This window comes from Stegodyphus dumicola, chromosome 10 (assembly GCF_044657685.1).
Source record: "Stegodyphus dumicola isolate Sdum_Otavi_A_Nest chromosome 10, ASM4465768v1".
Lineage (NCBI taxonomy): Eukaryota > Metazoa > Arthropoda > Arachnida > Araneae > Eresidae > Stegodyphus > Stegodyphus dumicola.
This window is the reverse complement of record NC_140777.1, coordinates 163,742,761-163,756,070: the sequence shown is the minus strand read 5'-3', so window position 1 is coordinate 163,756,070 and position 13,310 is coordinate 163,742,761. Positions and strand designations below refer to the sequence as shown.

The 13,310-nt window shown below is 36.4% G+C and overlaps 1 protein-coding gene across 2 annotated transcripts in view; it reads right to left on the bottom strand.

Annotated features, from left to right (window-relative positions):
* Positions 1–13,310, bottom strand: part of LOC118185946 (uncharacterized) — a 191,198-nt gene that overhangs the window by 108,568 nt on the left and 69,320 nt on the right. For both annotated transcript variants that reach the window (XM_085825795.1, XM_085825796.1), the window contains exon 2: positions 4,917–5,073. In XM_085825795.1, coding sequence (XP_085681921.1) covers positions 4,917–5,073 — 157 coding nt within the window. The remainder of the gene's footprint in view (positions 1–4,916; positions 5,074–13,310) is intronic.

Below are 13,310 nucleotides of genomic sequence, written 5' to 3'. Positions count from 1 at the left end.
GAATTATTTGCCTAGGCTGAGACATGCCTTTGTGGAAAGCATGAATTTGAAAAGAAATTTTATGATAATATTAAAATAAGATGAACTATCAAACAAAAATACATTTGGAAATAAATGTAAAATATGGTTAAGTTAATTGATTAATGCACGTTACAAAAACCTACAGCATTAATTTAAGCAGTTCATAAACATCAACGCGAGTGAAAAAAGAATAAAGTCTATCTCCCCATATGCTTTTTCGAGTCCCCAATAAATAAATTCTCGCATATTTGGGCACAAAGCTCCCCATATACATTTTTTTAAGTCCTCAGTAAATAATTGCTCGCATAATTGGGCAGAAAGTGAACAAATTTCACATATTCCGCAGCACTTCACTTACGCATCGCTGAAGACTGAATTTTGAATTCATCGCCAAGCCAAACATACATAGATGTTCTTTGGTTAAGCGACGAAAGTTACCATGCTGAAAGTATGCCTATTGCATATGCGTGAAGCATAAACCATGTTAGGTCTAGACCAAGGATGGGCAAATTACGGCCCGGCGGAAGTTTCTATCCGGCCCGCGGATAGATTTTTAATTTGCCGGTCCGAGGAAAATTAAAAGAAGTATATATTTATATATTATATATCCATCTCGTTTTCTACTTTGTTTAAATACTATTTTTTTCTTTTTTTTTTCAAAGGATTGATGGTCTTTTTACTTTCCCTATTTTTGTTCTACAAAACATAAATCGACGGGAAGCTTTCAATCGGTAAAGTGTTAAAAGCATAAGTTCTTTGACAGTTATAGCTGTAGACTGGCGCCAACAAGCGTTATCTCTTTCTCGAACAGACATATGGGAATCCAATACAGGTGAATTAGACTTCTTAGAAAAAACTTAATCTTAACTTAAAACTTAATCTATTTGCTTGGCAGCTAGCTAAGAACGACTTGTCTCATTCCCAATGTTAAATTCTACACCCTCAGTAAATGAAGAGAAGCTTAAGAATTATGAAGATGGCTTGATGTGGTGTATTTAATTATGGCAAAGCACACTAGGGCTATCTGCCTAAGGGGAGGGATGCCTTCGTGGAGGACTTCCTAAGGGAAACTGGCTAGTATACACGTTACACATGGGGAAAACCACGAAAACAGCCATGCAGCCAGCCCGTTCGCGGGATTCGAACATCGAACCGAACTACTAGTGTTCAGCTACTTTACCGCTCGGCCACTGGTGGGCTGAAGATTGCTTGAAAAAACTGCATTTTGAATTCGAACGCAGATTTCAGTGCTATTCAAAGAGAACTGAATAACTTTTACCATGCCTTTCAACGCAAACTGTGAAGCAGTGAGGTCATATTTGCAGCTTGGATTAATTGAGTTGCAATTTAACAATCATCTTAAGCAGTTGTTCCTAAATATGCCAAAGTTAGAGTTTTGAAAATCATTATCGAAAGTCAGTTTCCCAAATTTAATATCTCACGCCCAGAAAATCAGTGCTATGTTTGCTTCACCTTATTATGTGAACAAATGTTGTCAACTATAAACCTTAGAAAGAATTACTTCAAAAGTAGACTGACAGATGTGCATTTAGCCTCGTTCCTTACAATCACTACACACTTCGAACCTCAAAATAAGGAACTTTTAAAAATGAAATCGCAATTTCATTCATCTCATTAACATATTTAAATTGTTATTCTTGTATATTGTGTTTAAAATTTCAGAAAAAATTTTCTTGGCCCGCCAAACCTTTTTCTTTCGATTTTTGGCCCGCGACCGAAAAAGTTTGCCCATCCCCGGGTTCGACGCTACTCGTCCAAATGGCTCGTTGAAGACACCATCGCAGTCTTTCGCGTCAATGATTTGGCGTTAATGGCAGTTTTCGCAAACGGCGGATTGTGTGCAAGCTGCTTTCAGCCAAATGTCGCGAAGTTTCACAGATATTAAAGCATCCAAAGCTCCCCTGTTAATTCCGCAAATTGTCCACAGTAGTTGATCGTGGGGCTATCACCGCTTTTTTCCATATGCGTCGATCTGTAAGTTCTGCAGTACGTGTAGATGGACCTGGTCTTTATAACTATTTAAGTTTCCTTCATCGATCCATCTAGAACAAATTTTATGCACAATGGATACATCTACATGCGTTTCAGCAGCGATACGAGGGTAAGACCAATATCAGTCGTACGTAAGCCTACTGTATCTAACCACTCATAAAACCGTACGTCTGCCAGAACTGCCTACTTTGTCGTCGTCCAGGCATCTTTTCATTCACACGTGCCTTCTGAAACGTTGAATCTCATAATTCTGGATTCCCTTAGCACCAGAGAAAATAACGCCCCTCTGTTTTCTAAGCAAACGACTACCAGTACCAAGTATCGCTGATTTATCGGCTCAGTTGAAATAGTGCCTACCAATGCAAAGAAAATACCAGTTAACAGTGCAAAGAAAAAAATCTGAGGTTCACTATAAATCAAGGGAACCTCTTTTACTGAGTAAGATAGTTTAGAAAAATCTAAGACCTCCTCTTATATGGCAGAGATGCCTACGTGAGAAAGAACTTTATAAGGAGAACAGACTTGTTACACATGGCCACACGGAATGTATACTCCAACCACGAATGCCACAATAATCTTTTTATATGTACACTATCTTGTGTGTAAACTTATTTGTCTCCTTTAAAACTCCGCATTTTAAATTGAACTTGCCTTCGCGCTAAAATATGTTAGTCACAACAGGATATACACAACTTCTTCTTACATAACAACTCGCGACATTTTTAATACGATAAGAACATCGGAAATGATTTAGATTTTATCGTGTCAAAGGTCCTAAGAATTATGACAAATGCCATATGTTGAAATTTATATTAATGATTGTTTTATTTAAATAAATATGCTCGTCGACGTGACAGTAAGATTTTCGATCACTATTTTTTTTTAAATACAGTCAGTCACACATCCGCGATTTTAGCTAATAAATGAAAATTTATTAGCAATAATTTAATTTGATATCTAACTTACAGATATCAAATAATTATTTTTAATATGTCAGCCGTTTAGTTTGGATAAGTTTACACGGAATGTTTTCAAAACAAGGAGGAGCTACCTTTTAGATTTGAACAAAAACAAATACACACTTTTCACACATAGAATGCTAGAGGGTGCTTTGCAGTTTCTCACACATGCTATCTTTCTTAGCGCAGAGACAGATGATGATATTTGCCTTCCTAAACCCATATCAGACTTGTAAGCTATCCATAACCGAGCGTCAAATGAAATATTTCCGGATATCTTTGCTTTCTAGATATCTGACTAATTGAATCCCACGGAAACCTACGCAAGACAGAGCTGAGTCATTTTCGCCAACATCGCAAAATATCTGATGTACGTAGCCGGAACCTAGCTTTCAGCGCAACCATTTCAAGTAGAAACTGTAGCATTAAAGGCATGTTTTTGTGGAAAGCTTTTTCTAGCATCGCTATATGTCATAATCCGATTACTCGTTGGTAAACTGATCAAGTTATTAATGACAGGGTGATTCTGATGACTTAACACTCTACCGGCCGATCGCCTATTGATCGGCTTTTTATCGCCAACGACTACTGATCAAGAGCCTATTAATCGCTTTTTTTCTCAGCGCTACCTAAAAATAGCTTATCAATCGGTAGCCATGGAGATAAGCAATTGCCATTTGCTATATCATCTGCATTTTATTATTAGTATTGAGGTACATTGCTCACTTGCATTCTTGCTTCGTAAACTCCCACATTTTCATACCGTTTTCAGAAAATTTACCGTTCACGATGAACGAAAAAAAATGGTACTGGAGTGTTTTATTTAGATGATTTATCAGATTGTTCTGACAATTATTTAGAACAGGGAGAATCTGCCGCTGAGCGGCCGGTCGGACGTGCGTATGCTGCTGAACCGCTAGCGGTCGGTAAAGTGTTAACTCCGAACAGCAGAATGCAAAATACCCCACTTGGTGAAAATGAAATTACGGAAGGCATATAACATAATTAAGTCTGGAATTAAAGGTGTCCTTCAAAGCGATGACAAAGAAAGGAGGTAAAGAAGTTAGACAATTGCAACTCAGCCAAAAAGTATTTGGATGGTTTAAAGAAAACGCCACGGCTACTAGGAATTAAAATATCGTATAAAAAAAATCATCAATAATCTCGGAAAGAACTGTCGCTGTGATCTCTGCGCTCTTCCACAATATTAAAATCGCATTTCTTCAAAGCTGGGTTACCTTACAAAAATATCACAGCCTTGATAACAAGTAAGGGAAAAAAAAAATCACAGCATCAAATTCAAAGAGCAAAATTGAAAATATGCTGGGAATAAATGCATCTGTTTTAGCGAATCGATCCAGAGGTTAATTGAAGACACCTCGAAGCGTGATATCCAGACAGCAAGGTTTGTCGGTGACTGGATATTTAGCTTACTTTTTAAGCAATCCCAGTATTACTAATATATTTCCAGCTGCTGCTTTAGTTTTGTACTAAAATGCCAGCTAACAGTTAACAAGATACTGGTTCATGGAAGAAATGGCAATGTTCTGCAGGAGTGATTTAAACGTCAAATCAAATGTTTCACACAAAGATATGAAGTATTACCAACGTAAAAGCTCTTATTTTGGAATTACCGTATTTACTCGCGTAAATAGTCGCACTTTTTTGCCCATTTTTCGTTGTGAAAATCTGGATGCGACTATTATGCGGGAAAATCTACTACATAATACTTTGACATTTTTGACGATTTTTTCTGCTTTAAAACGGAGGATGAGATAATTAGGCGAGTAAACACGGTAATGTACAGCTGCAACCATAATACTGCTTTTTTTTTTATATATATATATATATAATTATTTCTTTCATATATATTTTTGCCCCGCTTTCGCCATTATCAAAATTTAGAATTTATTCATTACCCACCTTGCAACATGCTCCTGTAAGCGCCATCTGTCACAGCAAATATGTGGGGTGGAACTTCGTGCCGTTTCTTTCCTTTGTATAGTTCGATGACTTTCTCCGTGTATATCGGCAGTTTCTTGTAAGGATTGACTACCACACAGAAGAGGCCAGAATAAGTCTGAAAAGGAAGAAAGGAAATTTATTTTCAAACTGACTCAGATATGTTAAAAGCAGAACTACATACAACAAAATACAAACTGCTAAAAAGCCGCAAGTATTACCAGTTTGCCGAATAATGCGAAGAGTCGCTAGATTATTTAATCATGACCCAAAGTACACTACATCTATATACCAAGAATGCGTTCTTGAAGTTTCTTCTAAATTACTTTTGCTACAATTCAGAAAAATAATCAAAATTTCATATTTTAGCTTGCCAGCTCAACCACTAGAAAAAGAATATGGATGACTGTTCATTTATTTATTTGAATATGATGAATAGCCCTCGTATGGTATATATTCGAGGAAGAACTAAAAAAAAAAAAAACTGGCTTGTATTCTTGTCACACAAAATGGAAATCACGAAAACACCCATTCAGCTAACCAGTTCGCCACGATTCGAATTACCACAGTTCAGCAGTCTTATCCACTCAGCCACTTTGTTGGCTGAATCCTTTTAGGACCACTAGTACTCTGTGGCTTCTTGCAGGACCTCCAACGGCCAACCGGTAAAGTCGATGACTATTGTGTTCGAATCCTGGCGGACGGGCTTTTCGCAGTTTTTTGTGGTTTTCCGCGTGTATAATGTGGATACGAATCGGTTTCCCTTAAAAAGTTCTCCACGAAGGTATGTATCCTCGCAGCTAAATAATCTTCAAGTTGCTTTGTCTGAATCAATAAATCTAATTTTTGTGGCTTCTAGCACGCTCTGCCATGTAAAAAGTTAAATTCGTCAAATAAATAATTATGGAAAAAACGTAAAGTATATTTTCTTTTTAAATGCAGTAGTGCTAAATAATTAATTATTTTCTTATTATGAGTGGTTAAATGCTCATAATAAGAACTACTAAATTTTATTGTTTGAAAATAAAGCGTAATGAAATAAGTTTTTCTTTAAAGGAGAGTGTCATCCCTCACATTTGAAAAATCTGTTATCTTCCTCCTCTAAGCTAATTAAGGACGAATGCAACAAAACTGTCTAATTTTTCAGTAAATATGGTTCGGTGGGAAAGTAAAATTATAGATCAGTAGTGAACTTTCATTCTAGGACTTCAAATTTTTACGAATTTTATTTAAAAAACAAAAATAAACTTTTTACTCCTTAAAAAAGAATACAGAATGAAGATTCGTACTTTTGTTTACTATTATTATTTTAAACCAGATGGTAATAGCTCTCTGAAAGCTTGTGTCTATGAACACAGCTTTCTAAATTTCCGTTCCAATCAATAAAAAAGAAAAATAGCATTCAATAAATAAATAGGTGAATACGTTTTTTCAAAATATGTCAAAATACTTTCTACGGTATACCTGAAGGTATCCATCCGTAAAAGAAACGTAGAGGGAAAATTATTATATCGCTTTTTCTGCAGACAGAAATGAAAAGTTCATTAATTAATTATTTATTCACAGAATATATACAGACATTACAGTTCCAATGGTAAAACAGAAATAAGATTTCCCCTATTTTGTTTATTCTTATTCTAGGAATATGTGTGAACTCTCTTCCCAGTTATTTTAACCTTGGAAAATAAGTACATGTAATCCACTTAAAAATCGACACTACAGCATTTCACCAATTACAACGAGTAGTCTTCCACAGTAAACGGCGACGGATATAATAATAATAAACACATCAATCCTCTGCGATAAAAAACCCCGTTTCCAAAAGCAGTCATGTTAGCTATTCTACGTGGGTGTACGCTGAAAAGCATTCTTAAAAACGCGCTGGGAAGTAAGTGTTCACTTTATGTTGTTGTGTGCTGTAAAAGGATGAATACTAAGTAGATATTATAAAGAAAAGTTGGACTTTGTTGCGTAGATAAGCTACACCATAACGGACCAAATGTAAGATAGTGGGTCTTCCCCTTTAAAAATACCCTTCTGGCAATCATACCCGTCCTATGTGCACCACCTAATATTTACTTACAATGTGGTCCAAACACCCTTGATGAATTTTTTTTAATTCATTCTAGATTATACAAAAGCTACCAGAACAATTAATTTTACTGATGTTATTAAAAGTAATTAAAAGATCCGCCCGCTTGAACCGGTTATCCAGAAAAAAAGTTCATTTGAGGGCAATGAAATTTTCTACCTTCCCTTCGAATTTCTCATTTGCGTCGAATTATAACTTTGCGACAAAATACTTATAATGGCATTTCTTCAATGGAATTAGGCGGCGAGAGCAGGAGTCTAACGGGAGGCCTATTCTAGTCAGATCTAGAACAGTTACTAGTTCTCGACCAACATGATTTCTTCTTGTTATATACGTTACACAAAGTCCATATATTTCTTCTTGTTAGTATACGTTACACAAAGTCCATATATAAAATAAAGTCCACGTACTATATACGGTTACATCCAGTTTGAGCGATAAACCGTATGAAGATTTTTTTTAAAATTTATTTCTGTAATAACATCTGTAAACTTTGCGATTTTATTATTTATATTTTTTTGGAAATTAATTTTTCAAATATGCCAAGAAATTCTAGTCAAATCTGCATATTAAGACTTAACTTTTTATTAAAAAGAATTTTACTCAAAATGTGGTACATTGATGCCCCGCATGACAAGCGTGCTTTTCACGCGCAACACACGTGTTTTCCAAAGGTTACTTATGTGAATAGTCCTTTCCTGAAAATAGGTCCAAAATCACGAAATACTGTAAGGGAGAAAAATAAAATAAATAAAGAGAGAAGAGGAAGAGAGAAAATTCAGTGATATTAAAAATGCCATTCATGTTGGAAATTTATCAACTTGTTAGTTGAAAAATAATTATTATTTACATAGGCAGTCTCCAGTTTTCCCACTCTTCCAACGGAGATGAATCAGTTTTCCTTCACCTTGTTACACACATCTACCTTTGGTGTTGGGGGAAGACAGTCGCTCCAAGTTTTAAGTTGTCTAAAACGCTTTAGAAATTACATTAGGTTGGTCTTGAAACAATGCAGAGCATTGCCATTCAATATATCCGCCACTCTTTTCATTTCAGCTTATTGGGTTGGTGTTGGTGTATTTAATTATGGCAAAGCACACTAGGGCTATCTGCCTAAGGGGAGGGATGCCTTTCGTGGAGGACTTTCTAAGGGAAACTGGCTCGTATACACGTTACACATGGGGAAAACCACGAAAACACCCATGCAGCCAGCCCGTTCGCGGGATTCGAACCTCGGACCGAACTACCAGTGTTCAGCGACATTACCGCTCGGCCGCTGGTGGGCCCTCAGCTTATTGGGAGACCTCTTTCTATTTCTAATTAAATAAATTTTCGCCTTGAGAAATGTGAAATCAGTGGTCCGTTCCTCCTTACCATAAACTTCCTATGGGTTTTCTCATATTTCTGGTCTCACGGTTTGCCGTCCTTCAACGACAAAATAATATTAAGAAATATATAAATATGCCTCTTATACTATACTTACTGTCTTCGTTTACGTATGCCCATACCCTATATTTACGCGCATTAAAATAAAACAAATTTAGCTCCGTGATTAATTTGTGACAAATTCGCGCCCATCTGATAACACAAGATGTTTGCTATATGACGCACTACTGTACTTGAGCTTTGAAACTAAAATACTTCCTACATAGTAAGCCCATATATCAATCACACCATATATAATCATCACACCTATCTTCCCTTGTAAAATATCACGTTTAGAAACATTTTTAGGGTTAGAAAAGGTTAACTTTTTAAGGTTTAAAAGAAATCTTTTTAAATAATTATGGCAAAGAAACCTTCTATGCGTAGTTAGCCCATTCCTTTCAAGTTACAAACGTGACACAAAATTATTGTTAATCGCCGATTTTTTATAATTAGCACGACCTATCAGATAGTTCCCAGTTCATCTCAAAACAATTTTAAAAAACTTTATATATCGCAATTATACTATATAAACATTAGTATAAGGCATTACTAAATTCTTTCCGAGAATCCCACGTGTGCGATTTTTGAATAAATATACTGCAGCATATTTCACTTCCGCACTTCCTTCTTGCCTAAATAACGGAGATAAGAAAATAATAATAATAAATCACAGGAATAAGATTCCATGTTGACGTCAGGACCACCTGCCACTCATCTCGAGATTCCACTGTCCATATAAGGCAGGAGCATTAACCAAGTGATCTACTTTTGGTTGCTGCTCAGACGATGCGAGGAAATTTATTTTTCAAAAGAACTAAGACTTACAGAATAATACTACACGAATTAATCATTCAAGGAAAATTAGCAACTAATATCTGAACTAATTTTCATTGCATAACTCATCAAACCACAATCTTCTAGCCAAAATACTTCATTCATTCCACATGTTAAGGAAAAGAACATTGTCGAAAACTGGAAATCGACGAAATGCAAACCCAGAGCATGCATACACCAAAAAACGTAAACACTTATAATAGAAAGCTAAATAATACCTATTATGTTGAAGCAAATAAATATAAACTTTAATCATAACAAAAACAGTCATAAGCATTCAATTTATGATTAGCGAACATAAATAAAAGGATCAGCACGATTAACACACATACACAGATGAACACATATGAGGTTTTATTATTTATGATAAAACATTCTTAATGTGTTACCTACATTAGAGGCATTAAAGAAAATAACATTAACAGATTGTACAACCATAAACGAAGTACAACCATAAAACGACACAAAATATCAAAAAATATCAGTTGGTATTTTTTGATATTTTAAATTAATGATATGATAAACGACACAAAATATCAGTTGGTACTGAAATATTTGTAATGCAGATAGCTTCTTCAAAAAATTTAAGTCACCGTCTTCCATACCAAATTATAAAGCTTTAAATGTTTTCCCAAAAATTACAAGCCAAACAAAAGCCAAATGGAAGGAACTTTTTCCTTCCTTATCGTGTGTCTTCGCAGTGTAACTACATCCAGCTAGCAACTAGAAGGTCCAGAGTTCGAATACTGGCGAGGGCATCGCTGATTTTTCATGCTTCTTGTTTCGAAATTTCTAATGAATTCTACAAGTGACGAGAGACGGAACGAAATGTGGGAACGATAATTCGTTACTAACCGGATTTGGCGACTGGATTCACTCCTCCACAGTAGTTTAAGTGGCCACGAAATGTAAAGAATTTTCTTTCTTTCGGCATACCTTTCGCGGTGTAAGCAACCGGAAGTCCGAAGTTTGAATCCTGGCGACGAGGGCACTGCGGACTTTCTACGAAGTGTATTATGGCATACAATATGATATTTATAAAGTTCCTAGATTTCATTCCTATTGGCTAAACGGGTTGGCTGCATGGGGTTTCGTAATTTTCCTCATATATAACATATATACAGGCTAATTACTATGGTTTATTCTTACAGTTTATGCTTCTAGTACAGCTACAGTACTATTACAGTTTATGCTTCTAGTACAAAATTAGTAGCATAAACTAGTACAAGGCCATCCAAGAAGCCATCTTTCACTTTGGACATACGATGATGTTACAGCTCCAGTATTCTGCTATTGTTTGACTAGCGTTGTCTTAACAGTGGTGTATTATTATTATTATTATTATTATTATTATTATTATTATTATTTTATACTTACTTTTAGGACAAAAAGAAAACTAATTTTATGACGTCCTTCGCAATTTCCCAAAGCAATAAAACTACTTATATATGCTAAGCTGCATTTCAAAGAAATAAACCAATCATTTAGAAAGATTTGTGAGCATATCACGTGCATTGTTTACGATATTAAAGTCTCGAAACACCCACCTCTCGTCCAGAAACAGAATTTAAATAAATAATTTATATGTATTCTTAGAAATTAAAACTTTTTTTACAGCAAGTTTTAAGGGACAAAATCAGACTTTACTACCTACACAAAGAGCCCTCTACCATCATCTGGTGCCTCTCAGACCAAAACTGAACACGCATACACACAAAGAAATGAACTCCAAGAATGCACTTCTTCAGTGGCGCACGAATACGTGCGAAAAAGAGAGCTAACAGTAATGTGTGTGGGGTCTCCCGACGCCCACAACCAACACAGTATCTCCGTGATGCGGCATTTCATGAATGTTATAAATTATGGGAAGGAAGGAGGATGTCGGCTTCCATATTCATGCACCGAATCCAACAGATAGCGATCTTCAACAAAGCTTTCTACTTGTCCCCAGGTTGCGAAATGGAGAGGGAGGAAACACGTCGGAGATGCTGGCAGATTTACAAGCTACAAATACAGAATTCGTAAAATATGAATGCGGGAACGTGGTGGTGGTGAGCTACTTCTCTTCTCTCCTCTCCTCTCCTCTCCTCTTCCCCGCATCCAGGTGTAGAGCCTGCAAAGTTCATGAACTTCCAATATTACTCTAGAAATATTTCCTGTAAATTTTTCGATTATAGCAATATTGTGAGCTAAGTTTATTGATATTATTTGATGAACTGAATACAGCAAAGCAATCTTGAACTATCTGTTTAGGAGGGAATAGGTTGGTTGGCTGGACTACAATTTCTAGCGCAAAATCTGACAAGGTCTGCGGGCCAAACCAAAAGTGAAAGCGTAACAATTAAAATCGACAACTACCAGTGATCCATGAAATAACAGGAAATAAGAACTAAATGGTTAAGTAATCTATCTATACAGTGACATTTAAAATACAGACTAAGTGAAAAATGAAGTAATTCTCACTGCAGTCACCACAGATTACATCGGAAATTCGTAAAATATAATTAAGATTGAAACAGAGACAAAACTGCGGCACTTTCTACGGGAAACTAGGTTGTACTCAAATTATATGTAGGCAAAAACAATATATACACGTATGCAGCCAACCTCCGGGTTGAAACAGCAGTGTTCAGCGATCTTAGTCATTCAGCCACTTTTCGGCATTATTAACGGCCCACCAGTGGCCGAGCGGTAAAGTCGCTGAACACTGGTAGTTCGGTCCGAGGTTCGAAACCCGCGAACGGGCTGGCTGCATGGGCGTTTTCGTGGTTTTCCCCATGTGTAACGTGTATACGAGCCAGTTTCCCTTAGAAAGTCCTCCACGAAGGCATTCCTCCCTTAGGCAGATAGCCCTCGAGGCTTTGCCATAATCACACACACACGGCATTATTAACGAACTAGCAGAACATCTTTAGTTTTATATGAACAATACACATAAGGATCATTTCAAAGTGACTAACATCGTTATGCATGATTAAAGCATCACTGTACGCCTAAAAAATCACAGACTTACTTTTTTTTTTTTTTTTTTTTTTATTTCAAGTGAAACAAATGTTCAACACAAGCGTATTCATATATTAATAAACGATTACATTAAACAATAAATGATTTACGCTTACATAAGTATCATTACTTTAAATATTAATTTATTCGAATACTCCCTCTAACCAACCATGCAGCCAGCCTGTTTCCCTGGATACGAACCTAGGTCGAACTATCAATATTCAGCAGCCTTAACCACTCGGCCGCTGGTGGGGTGAAGAAACTCAATTTTAAAACTCAATCCAAATTTTGATACTCATTTCCGTCTGTATACTTTTAGCAGTCAATTAAAAGGTAATAAAATTTAATATTCAAGCAATCAGAAACATTACCGATTGCTGTCTCTCAATTAAAGCAATGTTAACATGAAAGTTTTTATCTGCTTCCATGAAACACTGTCCGTGGTTAGAGAAGCGATTTTATAGCATTCTTATTTGCATAAGTTCCAGGAACGATGTCAAGACTAAGTTGAGAAACTCGCTATCCATATAAGGGCTGGCTGGTGGATGAAGCTAATAAATTGCAAACATGCAATTGTAACCTCAGCGTGCGAGAAGGCAGACACAACGGAAGTTTCGCTGATAAGACCGACAGAAAGAATTTCCGGCTTTCAGATTTTCAGAAGAAAAAAAAAAGCTTTTTGTTACGTTAATCGCATTTAATAGCGGTCCTCACTTTACGATTTATGGCTATGATGCCCCTCTCCCTCCTCAATAGTAGATAGAGGTCAACGGTAGCTATTCTCGTGCGGTATTCCGAGAATTTACCGACTGCGTGGGAGTTGCATTCGATTGCCAAGGTGACAGAAACTGCTCTATGTAGGTCGGTAACATATTTTATTTTCAGGTGGCTATTCTAATTGAACAGCGTTCTCGAACCTGTTTCAAGCTGGGACCACGTTTACGAATTAAAATGTTCTGCGGACCACCTTCCTGCCCCCTTCGAAAGCACTTTTTCAG